Source organism: Mytilus galloprovincialis, chromosome 9 (genome assembly GCF_965363235.1).
Source record: "Mytilus galloprovincialis chromosome 9, xbMytGall1.hap1.1, whole genome shotgun sequence".
Taxonomy (NCBI): domain Eukaryota; kingdom Metazoa; phylum Mollusca; class Bivalvia; order Mytilida; family Mytilidae; genus Mytilus; species Mytilus galloprovincialis.
This window is the reverse complement of record NC_134846.1, coordinates 12,480,171-12,505,573: the sequence shown is the minus strand read 5'-3', so window position 1 is coordinate 12,505,573 and position 25,403 is coordinate 12,480,171. Positions and strand designations below refer to the sequence as shown.

At 31.4% G+C, this 25,403-nt stretch overlaps 2 protein-coding genes across 2 annotated transcripts; one reads left to right on the top strand and one right to left on the bottom strand.

Annotated features, from left to right (window-relative positions):
- Positions 1-6,185: 6,185 nt before the first annotated feature.
- LOC143044421 (N-acetylglucosamine-1-phosphotransferase subunit gamma-like) lies at positions 6,186-14,764 on the bottom strand. Its single transcript, XM_076216430.1, has 9 exons — positions 14,643-14,764; positions 11,785-11,833; positions 10,940-11,074; positions 10,437-10,520; positions 9,381-9,474; positions 8,712-8,909; positions 8,165-8,320; positions 7,103-7,229; positions 6,186-6,382 (listed from the first exon to the last, which is right to left on the bottom strand). Exons 1-9 carry the CDS (start codon positions 14,743-14,745, stop codon positions 6,303-6,305), a joined length of 1,026 nt encoding a protein of 341 aa, XP_076072545.1. The 5' UTR covers positions 14,746-14,764; the 3' UTR covers positions 6,186-6,302.
- LOC143044420 (outer mitochondrial transmembrane helix translocase-like) lies at positions 14,759-22,856 on the top strand. Its single transcript, XM_076216429.1, has 10 exons — positions 14,759-15,408; positions 16,192-16,233; positions 17,046-17,223; positions 17,800-17,868; positions 18,499-18,587; positions 19,384-19,426; positions 20,510-20,706; positions 21,176-21,226; positions 21,859-22,004; positions 22,699-22,856. Exons 1-10 carry the CDS (start codon positions 15,058-15,060, stop codon positions 22,817-22,819), a joined length of 1,287 nt encoding a protein of 428 aa, XP_076072544.1. The 5' UTR covers positions 14,759-15,057; the 3' UTR covers positions 22,820-22,856.
- The last annotated feature ends 2,547 nt before the right edge of the window (positions 22,857-25,403 follow it).

Genomic DNA, 25,403 nt, shown 5'->3' with positions numbered 1-25,403 from the left:
AAAACACCATGCTCAAAAACGAAATAAACATAGTTATATTCAGCCTGTTAACGTTTGAGGGTGCGAAAACAAGTCTATTGCGAATGTGGATCTGATGTTGTATACTTAAAATACTGGCACTCCCAGTCTGATTGAGTACGATTTACAAACACCAAAGTTGATTTCGTTCACCAAATTTTGACGAAGTTCACTATCATAAACATGCAAGCTTTGTACCATAAAACCTTAGTTCAACCAACAGCCGTTTACTGCTTGGATTAAAAATTCCATTGACAATTGTTAAAAGAATTTTTTGCCGAAACTGGCCGTATAAAATGGACATATTATTTATTAAGCATCACTGAGAACACTAAAATCGTCAATCCCTATTTTAATTATTTTGTACTTATTGAGCGTGTCAGTTAAGAGATGACCGAAATTCTTGTTGGTTCCTGTACAACTTGTCAATTTGTGCATGTAAACCTTTAATGGTTTGAAAAAGAAAATACAAAAACATTAAAAAAATATTTCTTCATTTTTCACGAGTAATGAATAGCGTGTACTATAAAATTGAGAAAGGAAATGGGGAATGTGTCAAAGCGACAACAACCCGACCATAGAGCAGACAACAGCCGAAGGCCACCAATGGGTCTTCAATGTAGCGAGAATTCCTGTACATATTCACTGACAGGAAATGCTTCCTCCCTTTTGAAGCCAAATCTGAATGTTTATTTACAAAAGTCTATAGCGTATTTAAATCAACAGAACGAAATTCAAAATTATGATGTATCAATTTGTTGACTAATATGTTATATAAAATAGAGGCATATGTCTCTGTATAAAACAATGATAACATATGAAATCAGAAATAGTACAAGAACTGGAATAATCTCAGGAATTTTATTTGGAAATGGAAGAGCAGTCCGTATATGCAGGAGTTTGAAAATTTATTCATGATTCGAATGTAAGATTTTAAGAACCCTCAGATATACCCCGAATCTTAGATTTATAGTTTACCATCTGTAATTGTTTTAAACAAGTCGTTGTACTGCATGCAGTTAACTATTCTAGTTCATGTTCTCTGATAGTTGATGTGCTTAGTTTTATGAGGGTCTGGATTGGGGTGGGGGGGGGGGGGGGGGGTGTCTGTTATTCTGTAAACATTTAATTTTCACCCCTTTCTTTTCTACTCTTCAGAAATTAACCGCTTTTTTCTCTAATCTTCAAAAAAAATAGCCCCTTTTTTCTCTAATCTTCATTTTTTTAACCCGTTATTCTCTAATCTTCATTCTTTAAGGGCATTATTCTTTAATCATTTAACCCCATCCAAACCCTCTTTTATAGCACACGAACATGTAGCGGATTTAATTATTCTTTTAAAGATCTCAATCCTCCCTTTTTAATCGTTTTTTGTTCACCAACAAAAGGTACAAAAGTAAGCAAACACAAAACATCAATTCAAGAAAAAAACTTTGACTCTATAATATGAAATGCTAATAACTAGATTATGTTTCCATTGGACACCATGCCTTCTTGTACTATCACACATTTCCATTTTAAGTGAATAACAAAATCTTTAAATTGGCATGTGTTTTAAAAATTTCATATCATAATGATTATATGTGAACCCAAAACTAAGTTGACCTTCACGTTGGAAGCAGAGTGACCAATTATACCTGTATCAAAACTTTAAAGTACCCTAATGACACAGAATGGTTGAACGTACTTACCGTAAAGTAAACTTTTTCTATGACCGACGGAGCACTAAACAGAAGCACAAACGAACCAATGATAAACTATACATTTTAAAAAAATGCACAGGACAAAAGTATGACAATTTTGCATGACTGAACATGACACGTTGGTTTGACTAAACGTAACACATAAATGTAACTGAACATGACAGACTAAATTAAATGACGATGCCGCGTTTACGTTACTGAATATCGCAAGTTTGTCAGACTGAACATGCCAAGTATGTGTGACTGAATATGACGAGTTTGTATGATTAAACAGGATATGCTTGATTGATAAAGCTTCCCAGTATAAAGTATTTGAGTGACTGGACATGTGTGTGTGACTGAACACGATAAATGTATGACTAAACATAACATGTTTGTAAGTCTGAACATAAAAAAATTATATTTCTTCGATTAACACCTTGGTTTGACTGAACATCGCATATTTGTCTGAAGCAATATTTTAAGTTTGTGTGATTGAAAATGACACATTAGTGTGACTTTACACGACATAGGCATGCTTCTGAACATAAACGTTTGTGTGACTGAATGACATTCCTGTTGGACTGAACATTGCATGTTCATTTGTGAGGCTAAACATTTATGTCTGTGTGTGTCCTCGTGACTGAATATGATATGTCCGTGTGAGTCACTGTGTCATGTTCATATGACTGAATATGACATGTACGAGTAACTCATTTGACTCAAAATGACATGTTTGTATAACTCATTATGGCAAGTTCGAGTGACTAAATATGACATGTTTCACTTTGTGTGACTGAATGATATGTTTTTGTGACTTAATATAACATATATGTGTGACGTAATGATGTATGTGTGACTAAATATGACATGTCTGTACGAGTCAATATGAGATTTTCGTATTACGAGTCAATATGACATGTCCGTACGAGTCAATATGAGATGTCCTTGTGAGTCAATATGACATGTTCATGTGAGTCAATATGAGATGTCCGAGTAACTTAATAGTACATGCTTGTGTGACTCAATATGACATGTCCTTGTGCCTCAATATTCCAAATTGAACGACTCAATATGACATGTTCGTGTGGCTGAATGATATGTGTGTGTGTGTGACTGAATATGACATGTCCGTGTGACTCAATATGAATTGTTTGTGTGAATGAATATAACAAATTCGTTTGACTCAATATGACATGTCCGTGTGCGTCAATATGACATATTGGTGTGCGTCAATATGACATGTTCTTGTGATTCAATATGACATGTTCCTGTGACTCAATATGACATGTTTGTGTGACTCAATATGACATATTTGTTTGACTCAATATGACATGTCCGTGTGCGTCAATATGACATGTTCATGTGACTCAATATGACATGTTTGTTTGACTAAATATAACATGTCCGTGTGCGTCAATATGACATTTTGGTGTGCGTCAATATGACATGTTCATGTGACTCAATATGACATGTTTGTGTGACTCAATTTGACATGTTTTTGTGACTTAATATGACATGTTCGTGTGACTCAATTTGACATGTTTGTGTGACCTAATATGACGCTTGAGTGACTCAATTTGACATGTTTGTGTGAATCAATATGACATGTTCATGTCATTCAATATGATATATTCTTGTGACTCAATATGATATGTCCGTGTGCGTCAATATGACATATTGGTGTGCGTCAATATGACATGTTCATGTGACTCAATATGACATGTTTGTGTGACTCAATATGACATGTCTGTGTGACTCAATTTGACATGTTTGTGTGACTTAATATGACATGTTTGTGTGACTCAATTTGACATGTTTGTGTGACTTAATATGACGTTTGAGTGACTCAATTTGACATGTTCGTGTGAATCAATATGACATGTTCATGTGATTCAATATGATATATTCTTATGACTCAATATGATATGTTCTTGTGACTCAATATGATATGTTCTTGTGACTCAATATAATATGATTTTGTGACTCCATATGACATGTTCATTTGACTCAATATGATATATTCTTGTGACTCGATATGACATGTTCATGTGACTCAATATGACATGTTCATGTGACTCAATATGATATGTTCTTGTGACTCAATATAATATGATTTTGTGACTCAATTTGACATGTTTATGTGACTCAATATGATATATTCTTGTGACTCGATATGACATGTTCATTTGACTCAATATGACATGTTCATGTGACTCAATATGACATGTTCTTGTGATTCAATATGACATGTTCTTGTAATTCAATATGACATGTCTGTGTGACTTAATATGACATGTTTGTGTGACTCAATTTGACATGGTCGTGTGACTTAATATGACATGATTGTGTGGCTCAATTTGATATGTTTGTGTGACTCAATATGACATGTTTGTGTGACTCAATTTGACATGTTTGTGTGACACAATAAGACATGTTTGTGTGACTCAATATGACATGTCTGTGTGACTCAATTTAACGTTTGTGTGACTTAATATGACATGTTCATGTGACTCAATATGATATTTTGTGACTCGATATGACTTGTTCATGTGACTCAATATGACATGTTCATGTGACTCAATATGATATATTCTTGTGACTCAATATGATATGTTCTTGTGACTCAATATAATATGATTTTGTGACTCCATATGACATGTTCATTTGACTCAATATGATATATTCATGTGACTCAATATGACATGTTCTTGTGATTCAATATGACATGTTCACGTGACTCAATATGACATGTTCTTGTGATTCAATATGACATGTTCATGTGACTCAATATGATGTGTTCGTGCAACTCAATATGACATGTACGAGTAACTCAATATGACATGTCCAAGTTTATCAATATGACAGTTCTTGTGACTCAATAAGACATGTTAGTGTGACGATAAATGACATGTAAGTATGACTATAAATGACATGTTAGTGTGACTATAAATGACATGTTAGTTTGACTATAAATGACATGTAAGTATGACTATAAATGACATGTTAGTGTGACTATAAAAGACATGTTAGTGTGACGATAAATGACATGTAAGTATGACTATAAATGACATGTTAGTGTGACTATAAAAGACATGTTAGTTTGACTATAAATGACATGTAAGTATGACTATAAATGACATGTTAGTGTGACTATAAATGACATGTTAGTTTGACTATAAATGACATGTAAGTATGACTATAAATGACATGTTAGTGTGACTATCAATGACATGTTAGTGTGACTATAAATGACATGTTAGTGTGACTATAAATGACATGTTAGTGTGACGATAAATGACATGTTAGTGTGACTATAAAAGACATGTTAGTTTGACTATAAATGACATGTAAGTATGACTATAAATGACATGTTAGTGTGACTATAAAAGACATGTTAGTTTGACTATAAATGACATGTTAGTGTGACTATAAAAGACATGTTAGTGTGACTATAAATGACATGTTAGTTTGACTATAAATGACATGTTAGTGTGACTATAAATGACATGTTAGTGTGACTATAAATGACATGTTAGTGTGACGATAAATGACATGTTAGTGTGACTATAAATGACATGTTAGTGTGACTATAAATGACTTAGTGTGACTATAAATGACATCTATTTCATTTTATGTATTGTTGAAGCATCTTTCACAAAAAGTTTAAACTGTATGTAAACAAAAGATGTCCACTGTTCAATGCTGTAGTTGGTCCTTGTTTACGTTTCTGTTGAAATTAGACTGAATATTACATGTTTGTATGACTGAACGCCTTATTTGATGACTGAACAGGACATGTTTTTTAAGTGTGTTTACATGAAAGTTTGTGTGACTGAAAATGACACATTTGTACAACTAGTACTGTAAGTGATATCTGTTTTATTCTATCATTTGCAAAAACTTCTTGTCCAAGAAGTTAAAACTTTATCCTACTTTAAAAGGGCTTATTGTGTTCAACGAATAAACATATCTTCAAAAGGCAATGTTTACAAAGATTAGCAAAACCACCAAATCAAGTATCCACGAATATACAAGTTTTCAGCAATCCATGAAAATTGATTATCAATGAAAATACATGAATCCACAGGATATCAAATAATCCAATGTCTGTTAGGGCTATTCCAGGGAAAACATGTGGGAGGGCTTGGTGGGTATAGGGAGGGTTAACAAAACTTTTGTATACCCAAACATCCATAATTTTTATTTTTATTTGCAACATACATGAAATTGTTGTTTGCATTATGTGGTGTCCTAGACTCTCATCATTAAATCTGAAAAAGCCATTACACATTTGATATGTTCATTATACATGTCTGTGCAAAATAAAATATGTAAAAAAAACAGTCTATTTTCTTTTTATTTTGAAAATTAAAAAATGACCTTCCAACACACACTTGCACAAATAAATTACTATATATCCATTCTCAATTTTACTATCACAAATATTCCCATTTGTCTAAAAATTAAATTTCACAATTGTCTAACAAACATTTTCACATTGGTCCCACATATCTTAAAAACTTTTCTACCTCAAAAAAATTGTTGTTAATAAAATATAAAAAAATAAAATATGAAAAAAATTAACCAGGATAAAAACATTTAGCTTTCTCCATGAGTATTATCCTTTTTAGACATTAAATTTGTGAGCTTGGATATAAACTTCTTTCTTTTGCTGCTGCCTACAAAGATAAAGAAAATTTGATCACATTTAATTTTTAACACCATTTCAAATCATTGATCAAACCAGGATATCCAGTTACAGCTCTATAAATTACAATTTTATGAAATAACAATTTACAGTAATGCTTAAAGACATTGTTGTTATTTTTTGTTCTTTTATGTTGCTCTTCGAATTCTTTTGCCTTGTTAAAAAAAATATATGGGGGGATATCTCCTATTTTGGTAATAAATCAAATTGCAGGATTAAACTGGTACATATTATATCACTTCAGTGTAATATGATTTTTAATAACTCGAGATGCCAATCTCACGATATCTGTGTATTACAATTTCAGAATGGATATTCGCTCAATATAATACAAATTCCTTGTCTGTAATCAAAGTCAACTCAATTAGGGGATTAATTTGACCATTCTCAATTCCAGAAGCAAACTATTCTTCACAAATCTAATGTCCATGCTTTGCCAAAGATGATCTGACCACACTATAATCTTCTTTTAGTTCGGACAATTATAATATCAGCCAATGGAATTGAAGTTTGTATCAATACAACAAAAACACAGGATTCTTAAAGGTCATTACAGAAAAAAGTAAAACTAAGCGTTGTCAGATCTTGAAAGGCAAAGCTTGGTGGACACAGAATCTGGATTTCAAACAGTATCATTTTTAGCAAATTTCAATTGACCATGTGAAAGGAAATTTAAGCAACTGTTACCTACCTTTACTACTTTTGTTTTGTTTATTTTCTTCCATTTTATTAACTCTGTCTTTTGTCTTTGAATCTACCATAGGATCTTTAAGCACCATTTTTAAGGCATCTAATTGTTGTTTTATTTTCTGATATTCCTATAAAGTATAAATTAAAAATAAAATCTGAAAAATTATAAAGAGCCTGACATATCATATAGATACTTGCTTTCATTAAAGACAATAAGTTGAATAGCAGTCAACAGTTGGCTTTTTGTTACAGAGCTAGAAATATTAGAGTGTTTCTTACTTTTCCCAAATTAAGTAATTTAAGTGTTTAACAATTACAAATATTTTTACTTTTGTTTTTCTCTTTCAATACCATTGTAGAAACAGGTGGTTTTCCTAGAGAAATCATTGTGATGTTTAATTTTTTTTTTTGTTTTTTTTTCATGCACTTTTAGCTCTGCATTTTTTACTCCTATAATCAAGCAGTAAGTGTAAATAACACTTTATAAATTTGGTGAGCCAGAAGCTTTTTTGTGGATTAACTTTCATCATGAACAATCGATCCCCAAAGAATTGAAAGCCAAGGTTTGCTGTATAAGTATTTCAATACAGAGGACCAAAAAGGAAATACATACAATTGCCAAATTGATGCCAACTTTGCCTGAAAGAGTTTTAACATTAGTTTTTTACATAATTTGTTAATCTATCAATGGAGAAATCAAGAAATGTACAAATGTATCTAATAAATTAAGTCAGTAGAGTAAGTAATTGTTTGAAGTATATAGCCCTAGAGTCAATTCTTAATTAATCAGCATTAAAATGAACTATTTGTAAAAAATTCACAAATTTTCTAAATCTTTTTTTTCCATGGTTGTCCATGAAGAAAATCTGCTGGTGCATTATTTCTATTGCAAAATACCAAATATTGTTGGTCCTTTGTCAAATTTTGTTGGTCAAAAATATCAGACCACCTCTTTTCAAGAACTCATATTTAATGTAGTGTTGCACACTTATATGTATAATTTTTTTTCTTGATGAAATCTTCACCTGCTTTATATTATATATATTCTCTATTTCCAACATACCTGTGTGCACTGATATAATGTATCAAATTCTCCATTTTCTTCTTTTTCTTTCTTCTCTTCTTTCTTTACAGCTTCTTTTGATAATTTGTCTTTTGCTGTACCCGACAGATAATATCCAGCTTTCTCAAATAAAGCATGTAATCGTTTTTTATATCCCTGAAATCATTAGAGTTACACATTTTATAATACTGGTAGCTCACTGAAGCCAAATCCTAGAACTTGAGCATTGTTTTTAAATTATTGAACTAAAATTGTATTTAAAAAATACAAGTCTAAAACCATTCAAACATGAAAACCAACAGTCTAATCTATATAAAAAGCTAGAAAAACTAATGAACCACATCAACAGACGCCAAGCACTGAATTTACCATAATTTACCACAACAAAAATTCCAGAAATTTAAAAATGTATGAGAAAAAATTTATATTTTTCAACCAAATTCCCTATTGTTCATGCTACACTTTTAAAAACTAACAACAATATAATTCACGGTGAACTCTAACATTTTTTTATTAGTCAAATGGGAAAATATGGTAAAGTTTTTACCTGAATTGTTATTTCTTCGTTCACTAGTCTACCCTCTATTAACTCCCACTCATTACGTAACTCCTCTGATAGTGTGGGGAACACCAGCATTGCATGAGGATGGCAGGCGTAAGGAGTATTAAAGTTCATGTGATACTGACACGTTGATGGTTCTGATACATTCACAATTTCATTTTTATTTCCACATCTCAAGAAAACCTGCGAAATTAAAATAATCATATATTTCTTATAATTAATTCTACAACAACACAGAGATCTAAAATTAAAATGTAAAGATAAGAAGCATAAATGAGTTGGGGATCCAGCTAACATGTTTCACCCTGCCACATTCGATATAAAAGTGCCTGTCCCAAGTCAGGAGCCAGTGTAAATCAGTGGTTGTTGTTTGTTGCTGTGTTTCATATTTGATTTTTGCTCATTTTTTTGTGCATTAATTAGGCCTTAAGTTTTTCTTGTTTAATTTTTTTTTACATTTGTGATTTCGTGGTCTTTTATAGCTAACTATGCAGTATAGGCTTTCCTATTTGTTGAAGGGCGTACAGCAACCTTTAACTGTTAATTTCTGTGTCATTTGGTATCTTGTGGAGAGTTGTCTCAATGGCAATCCCAACACATCTTCTTTTTTATATTAAGCAGAAATGTAACAATTGTTGATGCCTCATTCATTACCTTCATTGATCTAAATAAGTTTCCACAGTTATCTCCCTCTCTCATTACCATGGCAACAAAGGTATTGTTATGAATTTCCCATTCCTGCCAAACACTACAAAATAACAATGTATAAAATTTGTGTTTACAATATCCCTAAGAAATTAAATCTGTAAATATTTTGTGGATAATTGACCATTTTAATCAATGTTTTTTTGTGATCTGATTGAAATTTGTTTATTTAGAACAGCAAAAGGTAAAATATTTCTTTGAATAATCTTGCAACAATGTAACTTTCTGTTGATTTGTTAAATGTATTATTCAATATTATAAATGTTTCATTATTATAATGGCTCCTTTGCATTAGCCCAAAATGTTTCCTTCTTTATGGTATTGACATAAGACCGTTGGTTTTCCCGTTTGAATGGTTTTACACATGTAATTTTGGGGTCCTTTACAGCTTTTTGTTTGTGGAGAGCCAAGGCTCTGTGTTGAAGGCCGTACATTGACCTATAATGGTTTACTTTTATAAATTGTTATTTGGATGGAGGGAGAGTTGTCTCATTGGCACTCACACCACATCTTCCTATATCTATATAATAGACATTCTGCCATGCTCAGCAATAGTTGCAATTCATATTTCTTCCAAAATAAATTCTATGTTGCTTCACAAGTCTTATATAGGGATTTGATCAATGTTGGATTTAAACAAAAAAAATACAATAAAAGTTGTTGAATTTTACTAAGATGCCATTGATTTACTATGTGCATTCTTATGCCTTAAACTTTCAGTTTTTGATTACAAGATTATCTCCCCTTCTGCTTATATTATTGCAAGTACATGTATCCATATTCTAACAATATATCAATAATAGGAAATAATAATTGTATATTAGTGGTCACTTTAATCTTTTTACACTCGGCAAAGTAAGTGATTAAAAGCTGATAGTTTATAAGTAATCAAAAACTGAAATGGTATCGCCAGCTTAAAGAAAGGACTGGGTTGAAAGGGAGACAATCCACGAAAATATTTTTAAATTCAAATTTTACAAAATAAACTTATGAAGCTAATCTTACCCCAGAATTCCATTGTAAGGATTCCATCTGTATGATTCTTCATGTTGTGATACATTAGAAAATGGACATAATTTATATGTATATCTACAAAAAAGAAACAGTCACATATATGTAATAATATTTTATTCCAAATTTCAACTTATTTGTTCAACATGTACAAGAATTCCTCTTTTAAATTACCAACTAAATTTTTTGAATATTATTTAAAAACAACAATTTTACATCTCATAAATTTTTACTGTCTTAAGTAACTATTATAACATTTGTCAAGAGATAAACAGATTTTTTTTTCATATACTCCGTATACTCAGGTTTTTTCTGCAAGGATAGGCATATTTTTGGACCATGAAAATGTGTCGGTTAAAGCAAGATGTTGGAATACTCAGGTGTCGGATAAGGCAGGTTACACTGTACAGGTAAATTAGGATATACATGTGTACAAAGTCTGTAATTATTATATACATTGTCCATAGCAAACATAAACAATGTTGTCTTAAACTTACGAATCTATTTGTTTACTAAAACATTTGTTGACCAATCTTGTTAGGTGTTGAGGCCCAGAAAACTTGGATGGAGGAACTCTCATCTTCAACTGGTTGTCTTCTTGTTGGGTTTGCTGATTGTTGAAATTGTTCATTCTAAAAAAAATATCTTATATAATTATTAAGTTTGTAAGTAAATGCTTAGATTTAAGTATTATAGACCAGTGATATTGTTTGCCTTAAATTAGTGGAGAATAAAGGCTTTTTTCCCTGGAGAAGAATCCCAATTTGAAAAAAAAATGGCTTAAAATTATTCCCAAAAAGACAACTTTTTTCCCAAACAGTGCAGTTTCAGTAATAATTGTGCATGAATTCAAACTGAAAAACACTCATTCATACTTTTTTTATGTCTAAAATTACTATATGTGCAGATTTGAGGGTCTATTTATGTATCATCACTGACTAAAACGGGTCTTATTTCATAAATATATATATGCCAAACATGTTTACAAATCAGTAAAGTAAAATCTTAGACTGGCAAGACTGGTGGATCAGAACTTAATGTTTTGCGTTCAAATTTTCGGTTGTTCAATCTAAAGTGAGACATTTTTTGTTTTTAATTTTTTAATTTAGAGAATACTTACATTTGTTATAAAAATAGAATGTTGTATGATTGCCAAATTCAATGAATGAGATAACTACATGTATCTACCTCAGACCAAAGGACGAGGATTTAAACAACTATAGATCAATGTTCTGCTTTTAAAAATGAGCAAAAATCTTAAATGTGCAGTAAGTTATACATGTAATACAATGTAATAATTGTCATAACAAAATGTTCAAACGAGGAAAGCAGAGGTACCTACCCATAGCTTGATGGTTCTTCAACTATCTTCATATTAACCATTTCAATACCTGTAAAACAAATAGGCAAGGTGTTAAGGTGTTATGGGTACATGTATGCACTAATTAGTTGATTTTCTACATAGGGATAATAAAGCAATATATTGATCAGCTAATTTTACAAATATGAAGCATTGTTTGTGATAAGGTGAAGCTGATCAAGTGAAAGGAAAGCATTTGATTGCAACTGTCCAAAGTTGTTTAGTAGTTGTCGTTTGATAGTGTGGTTCATAAAACTTAGTGTTTCTTGTTTCTTAGAGTTCCTTATATAGATTGTTCAGTTGCTTTATTTCAACTGTCATTATTCTAGCTGCCTATTTTCAGGTTTGTTGCTTTTTCAGTTTAATATCGGATCAAATTGAGAATGGAAATGGGGAATATGTCAAAGAGACAAAACCCTACCAAAGAGCAGACAACAGCCAAAGGCCACCAATGGGTCTTCAATGGGACTTTGATTGTAAATTAAACACCAAATTATAATTTGTTTCTTACAAACAAAACTTATATTTTAAAAGCACACTTCTGGTTTGACTCGCACAACATTCTTCAAATGTCCATACATGTATGAGAGTACATTGTAGGAATGGGGTACCCACATGACAAATAAAGTAAACTATTTGTAAAAATAATGTTTACAAGCTATTTGTGTGCCATTATTTGACATTTCAAAGCTTCCAGTAAAATGTTGAGTCCCACAATAGAAAATATCTGATGCCACAATGGAAAAGTGTGTTTTGTATGACGTGAAAAGTACAAGCAGGGCAGAACCTCGGGTCAACCAGCACAGATTTTCAAATAGCGTTAACAGGATAATTAAGGTGTATATGTTACAGTGAATTTGTATAATCAGTGATCATCAAACGACAACTACTAAACAACTTTGGACAGTTGCAATCAAATGCTTTCCTTTCACTTGATCAGCTTCACCTTATCACAAACAATGCTTCATATTTGTAAAATCAGCTGATCATAATTTTCAGGGATTATGTAGAATCACTGGCTAGTTTAGGGATTATATATAATCACTAAAATTTTCAGGGATTATGTATAATCACTAGAAAAAACGTCAGTGATTCTACATAATAACTGAAATGAAGATATAGTTTTATTTATAAAGAAAATGAATAAAATTGAAATTATTTATTCTATAAAATCATATAAAAACATCATTATAAAGTAACATAAATTGTAAATGTTAAGCACAATATATCAAAATGATAACCCAATTTTTTTTAAATGTTAGGCACACTACATGAAAATGTGAAACACAATATATCAAAATAATATGCTTCACATCTGTTATTATCACAATATCCACATTTTAGAAAACCTTTTCCTGCACATATCGAATCAGATTTTAACGACACGCCTAAGTTAAATGAAGTGTTTAGTAACACATTTGAAGGTAACCCCAATCAAAAGATGGGAATTTGCAACCTTGAACCGGTTCGAGCAAGAAAGATACCATGTTTTGTAGTCAGACGATATCCTTTTCAGACTTTTTTTAAACAATGGTCATTATGTTTTTCGGGTTTCCCTTTCCTTTTTTACCATGTGGAATTGCTATGAGAATATTACACCAAATGCAAGCTTCCTTTAAAATTTGTTTCTATGTGTCAATCCTAAGTTCTGCCTGTTTTTCTATACATTTAGATGCCTTATTTCTAACAGTTTAAATTTCTTGTTCATTTGAACAAAAATATAACACAAAATAGATGTTCCATAATCCTCTTCACCATTTGCTTTACATGTATCACAAATAACATGCTTTGTGGATTTAAAAATAGAGCATAAATAAGGCCGTTAGTTTTCTTGTTCGAATTGTTTTACATTGTCATTTCGAGGCCTTTTATAGCTGACTATGCGGTATGGGCTTTGCTCATTGTTGAAGGGCGTACGGTGACCTATAGATGTTAATTTCTGTGACATTTTGGTCTCTTGTTGACAGTTGTCTCATTGGCAATAACACCACATCTTCTTTTTTACCTGAATATTCATTTGATGCTGGCTTTTAATAAACAAACAATACATGTAAAGCTATTGCTATAAAGGGAATGTTGATATTATTAATTTGGAAGTCTTCAATTTTATCTTGAAACCCAGTGTTGGTAATATCTTTTAGATCATCCTCTGTGTTTAAAAGCAAAATTATTTCATCTGGCAAGGAATAAATGAAAGAAAAAAATATAATTTGTCTATATTATTTTTTTTATTAAACACAGGGTCATTGAATTATTCAGAATCCCTGAAATCATGTTAGGGAATTTGTAGAATAATTCTTAAAATGTTCAGTGATTATGTAAAATCACTGGTCATTTTCAGGGATTATATATAATTACTAATGATTTTAGTGATTCTACATATTCCCTGAAAAATCAGGGATTCTACATAATCCCTGATTTTACAAATTCACTGTAACATATATACTGATATATATATCATATTATTATATTATTTAGCATGGGATGGAAATTGATTTTGATAAAGAGAGAAGTCAAATTCTTTCCTTGCTCCCAACTGCCATGGTTGCCTCACATGTCCGCTACACATTGGACGGTATACATCTGTACATATGTACCTCAAGATCACAGGCACTTGTTTCTATCCATAGGAAGGTCGACTATCCATAACTTCTATTTATATGGATAGTCGACCTTCCTATGGATAGAAACAAGTGCCTGTGCTCAAGATTTTGGGTGATCAACTGATCAACTGAACTTTAATAGAACGAAGCAATTCTTTTTAAAATCCTTTCAAGATCAACAGAATGCTTGAGCAATGAAAAATTGTTCAGTGTTTGCATGTATTAATATCATTTTACCTTTTAAAACGGTAAAATATGCATGAAAAAGAAGGTAAAATATGATTTTCTTGCACATCTTAACAAACTGTTGATGAATTATCTCCCCCTTGTCTATTTTCATTTTCTACAACTTCCGTTCAAAGTGAAAGTAGAAATGACCCATGCACCACAGTGACTCTGTCAATAAGTCGGAGTTCGTAATAAGTCAGTACATACTTCTAACTTGGACACAAGAAAAAGAAAAGAAGAAATTGTAATGGTCAATAATACCATAACCAAACAAACTTCCTGATAACTGTTTATTATTTGCAAAATAATGTGACAAGTGATGTTGCATCAGGTTTTTATTTGACTTTCAGAGTGAAATTGCCATATTTTGATCTTGAACTTCATTTTTACATTTTCTTCGTCCATCAGAGTTAACATTGACAGGATGGCTAAATTAGGAGAAACAATTAGAATCACTGCTCAGGAGATTGATGACAAATTAATCCCAATAAAAAATTCACTAGCAGATTTTTTAAAATCTGGATTTTCAAAGTTGAACTCTGTGATAAAGTTTGAACAGGTTGCAAGCCAGACAGATGGCGCTGTTCAAGCTGCGGTAAATACCACATCCGAAGTGCCAGTACCAGATGACCCAGCTGTACGAATGATGATTGGTAAACTTCTTTCAACAGGCCTAAGTTTAGTAGTGTCTATTGGTCTTTCATATTTTCTTGTTAAACTTCTGACAAATGCACTGGATCCCACGAGAAAAGAGAAGTCCGCAGCTCACCAAAAGGTAATTATATTTTTTTAAATGATTTCAGTTAGTTTTTAATTTTTTTTCAAAATCAAAGTTCAATTTAAGCTTTATTTATAGAGGAAAATTTGTGCACAGAAAATGTAAGCTTCAAAGAAATTAAATGGTCTTTATTACAAGCAAAACCTTACAAGCATTTACGTTTAAAACAAAGCAAGCATACCAATACATTTGTACATCAGCTTCCAAATGCTGTTTTTCCTGGAAATTTTTTATGTCACAAGGCAAATATGTGCTTTTATGTTAACATAGTAGATTTTGACTGCCCTCTATCATGTCCATACCTACCAACTTTTCAAAATGTCCATGGGGGTTTTACATGCAAGATGGTTCTTCTAATCCTACAAAACCTTCAAGGGGGCCTTCAAATATATTTTAATTTTGTTTTTTGGCTTCTTCATGCTTTAACAAGCTCATACTCATAGCCATTGCAAAATTAATTACTTTCTTTAAAATTGTGGACAAAATTGCTCTTACAAAATATCCATTTGGGAGCCTCCATGGGGGAAATCCCCCGCAAATAGTGACAGTTGGCAGGTATGCATGTCTATCAGCATGATTAGCTTTGCCTCAGTTGGTAAACATGGTAATGTGATGGCGTACTTTTCCAGCTAGGAATCCCTAAGTTTGGATAGAAAATCATGATGTTTTGTTTACATTTACACAATAAATGAGAACAAAGTTTGAACATATCTGACAGTTTTTTCATTTTGTAAATATAGTAAACTTTTCATGCTAGTTTTAATCTTATGTTTTATACAGGCTGCTATGATGTTACAAAGACTAGGAGTCACTGATGTTAAGGTTAGTATAAAAGAAGCTTTTATATTGAACTTCTTGTAGACTGATTAATCACAATGTATTAAAACTTATTGACTTTCTTGAAAACTCTATAACAATATAGCTTAATTTGAAAAGTACTCTAAAGTTATATGTCATGTATGTATGAAGGGTTAGTAAATTTGTTCACTTTCAACTTTTTCTTTAAAATCCTCTTCTTTACCAGTTAAAAATCAATCTTAGGGTGATGGGGTACAGAAATCAGTTTACTTTTGATCTTTCTAATGGCGGGCAATATAGCTCTTGCCAAAGTGGATGTTCCACTGGCACTGTGTGTTGAATAAATTTGAAGCCATGTCTTGTGAGAATGGAGACCTTAAATCTTCTGCCTCATGTAGAGATAGTATCAAGCTCTTTGCATACTTAGAGGCCCTTGAAACAACTCTTTGACAAGAAATGTTTGAGGGGTCTGTAGTTAGTCTGTTTCAAAGCAGAATTTCTGTCCTCATTCAACATCCTATTTTCCAGAGATGTTCTAAATTCTATGCCCATCATACAAGTGGACCCCCTTTTGTAGGACCTACCTACATGATCTATTGTATGTAATATAAATTGGTTCTAGATCTTAACATGAAATAGGTATTTACCTCTGAACTTTTATAGCAATCATGATAGATCAACAATCAACTAAACTGCATAAAATGACAATTGATAGGGTAACTTGTTTCTAAGCGTATCTTATCCTTGACCAGTTTGGAATTTTCATTTTCTGATGGTTCTGGCACTACTCCTTTGTTTTTCTTAAACATATTTAAAGCATAAAATCTTTTATATAGCTTTCAGATTATGAGTTATGTATAGCTGTGAATCTTGTTGACCCTGTATCCATGGGGATCACATGGGATGATATTGGAGGTCTTAAAGATGTCATCGACCAAATCAAAGAAACAGTCATCTTTCCATTCAGGAGAAGAGAACTCTTTCTTCATTCCAAACTTCTCCAACCACCAAAAGGTATATAAAATTGAAATAAAATTTAGTAACAGTAAAAATCAATGAATGTATTAATGCCACACATCAAATTATGATACAAAATAGATACATATTTTATTTTATGTTCAAACAGAAATCATATAGGTTCTTTTTGTATTTCATCTTATTACTTTTAATTATTCAGTTATTTTTCTCTTTTGCTATGTTTTCCATATGTGTAACTATGGGGCATTTAGACTTTACTTTATGATATCATGCTTTTTGCTCATAGTCAAAGGCTGTTTAACAATGTTTAGAACTAAAGTTGTTTACATCCCTATCCATTGGACTTGGGTGAATAGTTTTTTCTTTGGTAATCTGTATACTGCATTTCAGCATTTTTATGCTTTTTTGAGCAGTTTGGAATAATTTAACTTATAATGTGGAAAGCATTTAAACAGGATAAAATGTCATAAAATATGACAAATGTAATATAAACTTAGAAGGAGTCATGAGTTAAGTTCAAAATGTGTTTAAAAAAGTGTTTATGAAATGTCATATTTATAAGTTTGTGTATAATGTTTTGAAAATAACCGAATCTGTTAATAATTTAATAAGGTATGTTGTTGTATGGACCTCCAGGCTGTGGGAAAACCATGATCGCCAAGGCAACAGCAAAAGCAGCAGGTATGGACTATTCTTTAACTTTTTCTTTTTTAGATCCTATAAAGAATGGATAAATTGAGAGTAAAAATAATAAATCATATAAAAACCAAAGGCAGGTTATATACTGTTTCCACAATAGACACATTTTACCAACATTATTTACATTTTCTTAAGAAATTTTTTTTAATATATCACAATTTTCTCCCAAAAGATTTGATAAAAGTTGAATTATTTTAACATAATATAAAAAAGAAGATGTGGTATGATTGCCAATGAGACAACTGTCCACAAGAGACCAAAATGTCACAGACATTAACAACTATAGGTCACCGTACAGTCTTCAACAATGAGCAAAGCCCATACCTCATAGTCAGCTATAAAAGGCCCAGATATGACAACGTAAAACAATTCAAACAAGAAAACTAACGGCCTTCTTTATACAAAAAAATGAACGAAAAACAAATGTGTAACACATAAACAAACGACAACCACTGAATTACAGGCTCCTGACTTGGGAAAGCCACATAAATAACTAATGTGGCGGTGTTAAACATGTGAATCATTTTAAGCTCAGTAATTCAGTATTATTTCTTTCATTTGATCCAAATGTCCAATTTTAAAATACATGTATATGATATTTAATACTTTCAGGGTGTAGATTTATCAACCTTCAGATCTCTTCATTAGTAGACAAATGGTACGGAGAATCTCAGAAACGTGCTGAGGCTGTGTTTTCATTGGTCAGTATTTAAGAGATATTTATGAGAGAGAGAAAGTTTTGCCTCATATCTAGAGGGATACACTGTTAATGTCATCTTCATTCTGCTAAAGAATGGATGAAAAAAGAAAAATATCAGGCTTGAAACTTTAGTTAAAAATCAATACCGGTATTCATTACCTCAGAAAATTAAAACAGTGTAGGATAAGCTACTTTGTTTTGGATGAGCAAAAAAATACAAATTATATTAACCACAATTAAAAGCTAACCATACTATGTTCATATAAAACCTTGTATGCTGTCCGCTACTTGAAATGACTTGTCTTTTTTTGTTAGCTTATATCAATGAGTTGATGCCCTAATGATGTTCATTTAACATATTCATCAGATGATAAATCAAATTAACTTCATTAACTTCTCATCATTGATTTGAAAATTGCAATATTTGAAAATTGTCAATTCATTTGAATTAAATAGAAGGAGATAGCTGCTCAGTAATACAAAAACCACAAAGTGTCTATGATATTACAATAATTTACCATAGATTTAATGGAAGGGCCACTTAGTTTTCTCTAAGTTGTGTTTGAAGTAAAGCAGTAATATTAATAAATAACTGATGTTTGACAGTGTCATTCAAAAAGTATAGTTACATACATAGTATTGGTACAATGTTGGAAAAGTATAGAATTTATTTGTATGAACTTATAAATTATATTTTATTGTCTTCACATTTATATTTTACTTCAGATTAAATTTGTCAGCATGTATGCACCTGTAACATATATATGATTTTTTTCTTTTATTTGTGTGGCTTGCAGGCAGTGAAGCTACAACCAGCGATTATATTCGTAGATGAAATAGGTATGTTTAATGTTAGAGAACTAAACCTGGTTTACTCTCTATGAATAATCAGGATAATGGTTACCAATATAAAAATTAGGAGATATGGTATGATTGTTAATGAGACAACTATCCACATGAGTCCAAATGTCATGGAGGTAAGCACTTATAGGTCACCATACCATCTTCAACTATGAGCAAAAGTCAAATAGTATAGTCAGTTATAAAAAACCCTGACATGACAGAATGTAAACAATGTAAACAAGAAAGCCATCGGCATGATTTATGACAAAACCAGGGCTGTCAAGTTTTCATGAAGCAGGTGCATGAGATTTGGCAAAAATTGTAAAGATCAAAGCGAAAAAACAATAGATCAAAGGAAAATGCCGCCAAATAAGCATGAAAATGTTTGAGTCTCACACTTAATGCGTGTGACTTGGCAGTACTGCAAAACAATAAACAAAGATGACAAGTAGCAACCAATGGGAACTACCACATTACAGGCACCTAACTTTGACATCTACATAAGGATTGATGAAATTAAGAATTATAAAATTCTCATTAATGAAACCTTTTTCAATAGAAAATGCTATTTATACATACACATTATGGATAGTTACAGATAGGATTGTGTGGATGGTGTGGTTGTTTGTAGATACAAGCCTTTGAAAGAAGAAAAAACATGTTTAAATTAGCAAGTAAAGGATGCTGTTTGATTTTCATATTAAGAAATTAATGTCAACGCTCTTACTGAAAAGCATGGGAAAAATAAGATAAATTTGAAAATATTCATTCATTCAATATAAATGATTGGCTGAGATGTGTTTGTAAATTGTTTACTTTAGAACTACATGCATGTGAATAATAGTTAGAAAATTAGATCATTGTGAACTTTTACATATTATACAGTATTTAATTCAACCATCTGAAATTGAATATTTTTTGGCCAAAATGTTTTTAAGAATGGTTTAATTACTACAATAATTTAATACATATCATAACATATGTATATTATATTATGTAAATTTAGTTTGCACAATTATTTATTCATTCATATTAACGTGTTCCCTATTGGAATTTTGAAAACAAATATTTAAATTTTAGATTCCTTTCTGAGATCAAGATCTTCCACTGATCATGAGGCAACAGCTATGATAAAGACACAGTTTATGAGTCTATGGGATGGTATTATTACAGACCCCCAGTGTCAGATTATGATAGTAGGGGCCACAAACAGACCCCAGGATGTAGACGCTGCTATACTCAGGAGAATGCCTTGCCAGTTTAAGATTGGAAAACCTGTAAGTCAATAATTGTACCACTACTGTAGTAAGAGCAGGCTAATTTCAATTCACTGTGTAGGTCCTTTCATATGTTTATAAAATGGTTAAATAACGTCAATTCGAAGAATATTTCCTTTTTAAGGACTCATAGATGTTATTAACATTTGACACTGATGCTCATTCAGCATTTCAAAACCTTAAGAATTATGGGAAAATTCATTGTTTGTTGAGCAAAGTTTAAATAGTGTTTATTTAGCAGTAATAAAGTAGTTACAATGTATAAAGATGTATAAAGATGCTGTTATCTAATTGAAATAGTACCCAGAGTGCATGAAATCTTTTAAAACATTGAATTGTTAAAGAAATTGTAAAACATGATTTTATAAGTGAATAAATGCTTACTTTCCAATATTTTAAAGGTTAACTATTTATCAATTATTTTAGTTGGATATGAAATAATTATTTATGTACTGTTTTGTATATACAGGCAAAAGAGCAGAGAAAACATATCATGAGAATAATACTGGAAGAGGAACAGGTATACAGTTAATATATAGTCTTCAGAAAACTTTTGATTTCTCAGATATCATAAAACTGATTTTTATAGTTTGAATAGATTACATTTATAAGTTGTACCTGTTTTTTAAAGACCTATGACATTAGTTTGATTTTGTTCTGAATATTCCACCTTCTTCTGCGAAAGTTTCAGTCAATAGACTATGTCTGAAGGGGCAGGGGCCAAATTGTCTCTTTGGAAATGAGATATGCCAATTTCCTATGCAATTGTACATTAAATATCATCAAACCTATAACAACTTATTCTTCTTAAATGGATCTAATCACAAACTTATACAATATTAAAGCTGTTTTTACAGAAACAATTAGCATAAGTTTCACTTTTTCACTTTATTAAAATAGTCAACTCACTACAAAGATGAAATATATTATAAATATTTGAATGTGTGGCAGTTAAGAGTGGTAGAAATACAACTTTGAAATTTTTATTTACATCCTAATAGAATAGATAAAAGTATTTTTAATGTAGTTCCTTTAGAGGGAGGTTCAAGTTTTATGAAAATATGTTCTGTATCATGATATATTATTTTATATGTAATAATATGATCAAGATATATACTTGCAAGTAAGTCAGTTTACTTTTTCCTGTTTTAGGTTGCTGATATAGATTTGAACAAGTTAGGTGACTTGACAGATGGGTTTTCTGGTAGTGATATAAAGGAGGGGTGTAGACAAGCGGCATTATACAGAGTACATGAAGTATTAGAGGCTCATAGAAACTTACATGGAGTCGATGCTTTGTAAGTATATAGTTTTACTCCAACCTTAAATGACTAGGTTTAATCTAAATCAGCTTTGCTACCTGAGGTGAGTGTTTTTATCAGCCTTCCTCCAGCAATAAAAACTTGCTGTCAAGAGATAGTTATAAGTGTAAAGCACTAAAAGTCAATCAAAGGTGTTTAAAAATAAAGATTACAATTATCAAACCAAACTCATAGGAAGTTTACAAACTGAAAAATGTGTAAAACTATGTAGAACATATACATAGATCACTGTCTCAGATTATATTTTGAAAGGTGTGTGTGGGGGGGGGGTCCCAACCCAGGATAAAAGGGGGGTTCCAACTATATGTCCCCATTCAAATGCATTGGGCGTCCAAAAAAAAAGGGAGGTCCCAACCTGGATCTGCCACTGAATGTAGTGGAACATTTCTAACAAGTAAAGTGAGATTTATTTATAAATTGTTTTCATTGATTTTGTTGTATTTAAATAAAGCCGTTATTTTTCTTGTTTGAAATGTTTTACATTTGATATTTTGGGGCCTTTTATAACTGACTATGCAGCATGATCTTTGCTCATTCATGAAGGCTTTAGGGTGACCTGTAGTTGTTGATTTCTGTGTCATTTGGTCTTTTAATTGTGAGAGTTGTATAAATAGCAATTATACCACATCTTCTTATTTTTATATACAGTCTATTTCTATTGATTTTTCAGTGAGATTCCAACATCAGATTTGAGAGATATGAACATGAGTGACCTTGAATATGGAATACACCAAGTAAAGGACTCCAAGGAATTAATGGCTGGAAGTTTATCTTATCCATTACTAGACTGATTCACAATAGATAAACCAATGAAAGTTGAAATTTTTTTTTTATTATTATTTTTTTAGGTCATGATTATTTGATAGATCTATAAGAAGAATGAATTTTTCAAAAAAATATTTAGAAAGTGCTTATGATTGACCTAAAGTTTGGAAGATGGTCAACAGTAAAGTGCATTCTTTAGGTAAATTATTTTATAGAATTGTGTCCCTTTGTCGGAAGATTGTAAGAGCCCATGCAACAAAGTTGCGGAGTGTATAATGTTTTTGAACCATCCGTCTGTCCATCCTTCCATCTGTCTGTCCCTCTGTCAGTCATTCCTGTTCCTGTCATGGCAACTCCTCTTAAACCACAAAACAGAATTTTATGAAACTTTGTATATAATAAGGACATACATGTACTATGTAGATGTGCATATCGACAGGAAATTACTATTGAATAATTATTCTAGGAGTTATGCCCCTTTGAACTTAGAATTTTGGCTTGATTATACTACTGCAACAGTTTGTTATCACAACTCCTCTGAAACCACACAACAGAATTTCATGAAACTTTGTAGTTAATAAGGACACACTACTAAGATGTGCCGATTGACAGGAAATAATGTGGCTTAATTTATACTACTGCAACAGTTTGTTGTTGCAACTCTTCTGGAATCACAAAACAGAATTTCATGAAACTTTGTATATAATGAGTACATACTATGTTGATGTGCATGTTGACAGGAAATTTCTATTGAATTTTTATTGTAGGAGTTGTGCCCTTTGAACTTAAAATTTTAGCCTTTATATACTCCTGCTACAGTTTTTAATCGCAAATCCTCTGAAACCACACAACAGAATTTCATGAAACTTTGTATATAATAAGTACATACTATGTAGATGTGTGTATCAACAGGAAATACTATTACTAAGCCATGGTGTAGTGGTTAGTGCATCAGACTACTTACACAAAGGTTCCTGGTTTGATTCCCAGCCGGGGATGAAAATTTCAGGGACTGAATTTTCGGCTCCCTTGACACCATTTGCGAGTATGGTCTTGAGGAAACAATGATAGTCTGTCGGAAGGGGATGATGAATGGCTGACCTGTGTTAAGAGAGATCCATATCTCTTGCACGTAAAAGACACCCTTGTAGATTTAGAAAAAGAGCAGGCTAATGCCGCTAGAGTGGGGTGCTCATTTTCGCCATAACTTTCCATGTTTTCTGCAGTTTATGTTCAGGTCTTTATATTTTTTAAGTAAACTGATATTTCTTTATGAAGATAACATCAAAAACAAAGTATTCTTAGTTTGAAAATGTGAATCTTTGAAAAAAATTCATCTGAAAAGTTAAATTAAAGGCTTTTTGAAATTTCCTGATATTTTGTCAAAATGGGAAACATATTCACCGTTTTTACACATCTATTTAAAACCAAATAACTGCAGCTGAAAACAATATTTATCAAATCAATTTCATTATAGATGAATAGCAGACATTTCAAAGGTGTTCAGAACTGAAATTTAGGGCAATCAGTCAAAGAATTACTAAGAAATACTTCTTTGAAATCAGTTTTTCATTCAGGAAATTTGTCAAAAATCGTTGTCTCTTTTTCAGCACTTTGCGATTAGTGCTGAAATTTTGTCTAAGTTTAAAAAAAAATCATATGTGTTATAAAAATATAATTTACTGGCATATTTCTTCCATTTCACCCATCCTTTGGAGTTTTTACACCTCAAAATCAGAAAACGGCGAAATCGAGCACCCAACTCTACAAGGCAGCACTCGCGCCAGCAAAGTGAAAAGATATTAATATAAGTTGAAAAACTTGTTTCCCAATCCACTATTGGTAATATGTTGAAACTAAATTACTATTAAATAATTATTCTAGGAGTTATGCCCCTTTGAACTTAGAATTTTGGCTTAATTATACTACTGCAACATATTTGTAATCGCAACTCCTCTGAAACCAGACAACAGAATTCCATGAAACTTTGTAGTTTATAAGAACTTAATATGTAAATTTTCATATCCATAAGAACATTTTTAGCAGTTGACTTTTGTAGATTTATGAGATTGAACTTATGAATCTGGTGAGATTTTGTTTGTCCAGTGACAATGTGTGGGCATGAGGTATGTGAGTGTGAGTGCATCCTTACTATTGGCATCAAGGCCAATCAAGGTTAACATTGTGATATAAGGAGAAGGAATTTTGTCATATCAGATAGAAATGTTTTCTTCCATCTTTAATCTGAGGTTACAAACTGGTTGAAGCTCATACCGTGGTAAGAGTACTGGAATAGTTTACAATATATGAGAAGATGAAAAACAAACATTTCTTCCAAAATTGCCATAAATATATAGAAAATTTAAGGACTATTCAAAGGATTTAAAAACTCAAAAACAAGTATTGAAATTTTGATATTATAGATCAAACAAGCTATCTGAAATTGTTACTTAATCCTAAATGTTGAAGTAAATATTTTGTTTACATTTAAAAATAGTCAGTGAAAGTCTTACTTTTAATACATTTACTTATAGTTAGATGTTCAACTAGTTTTATACATGTAACTATTATTTTATTTTATTTCATTTTCCTAACTTGATTTCTTGTCAG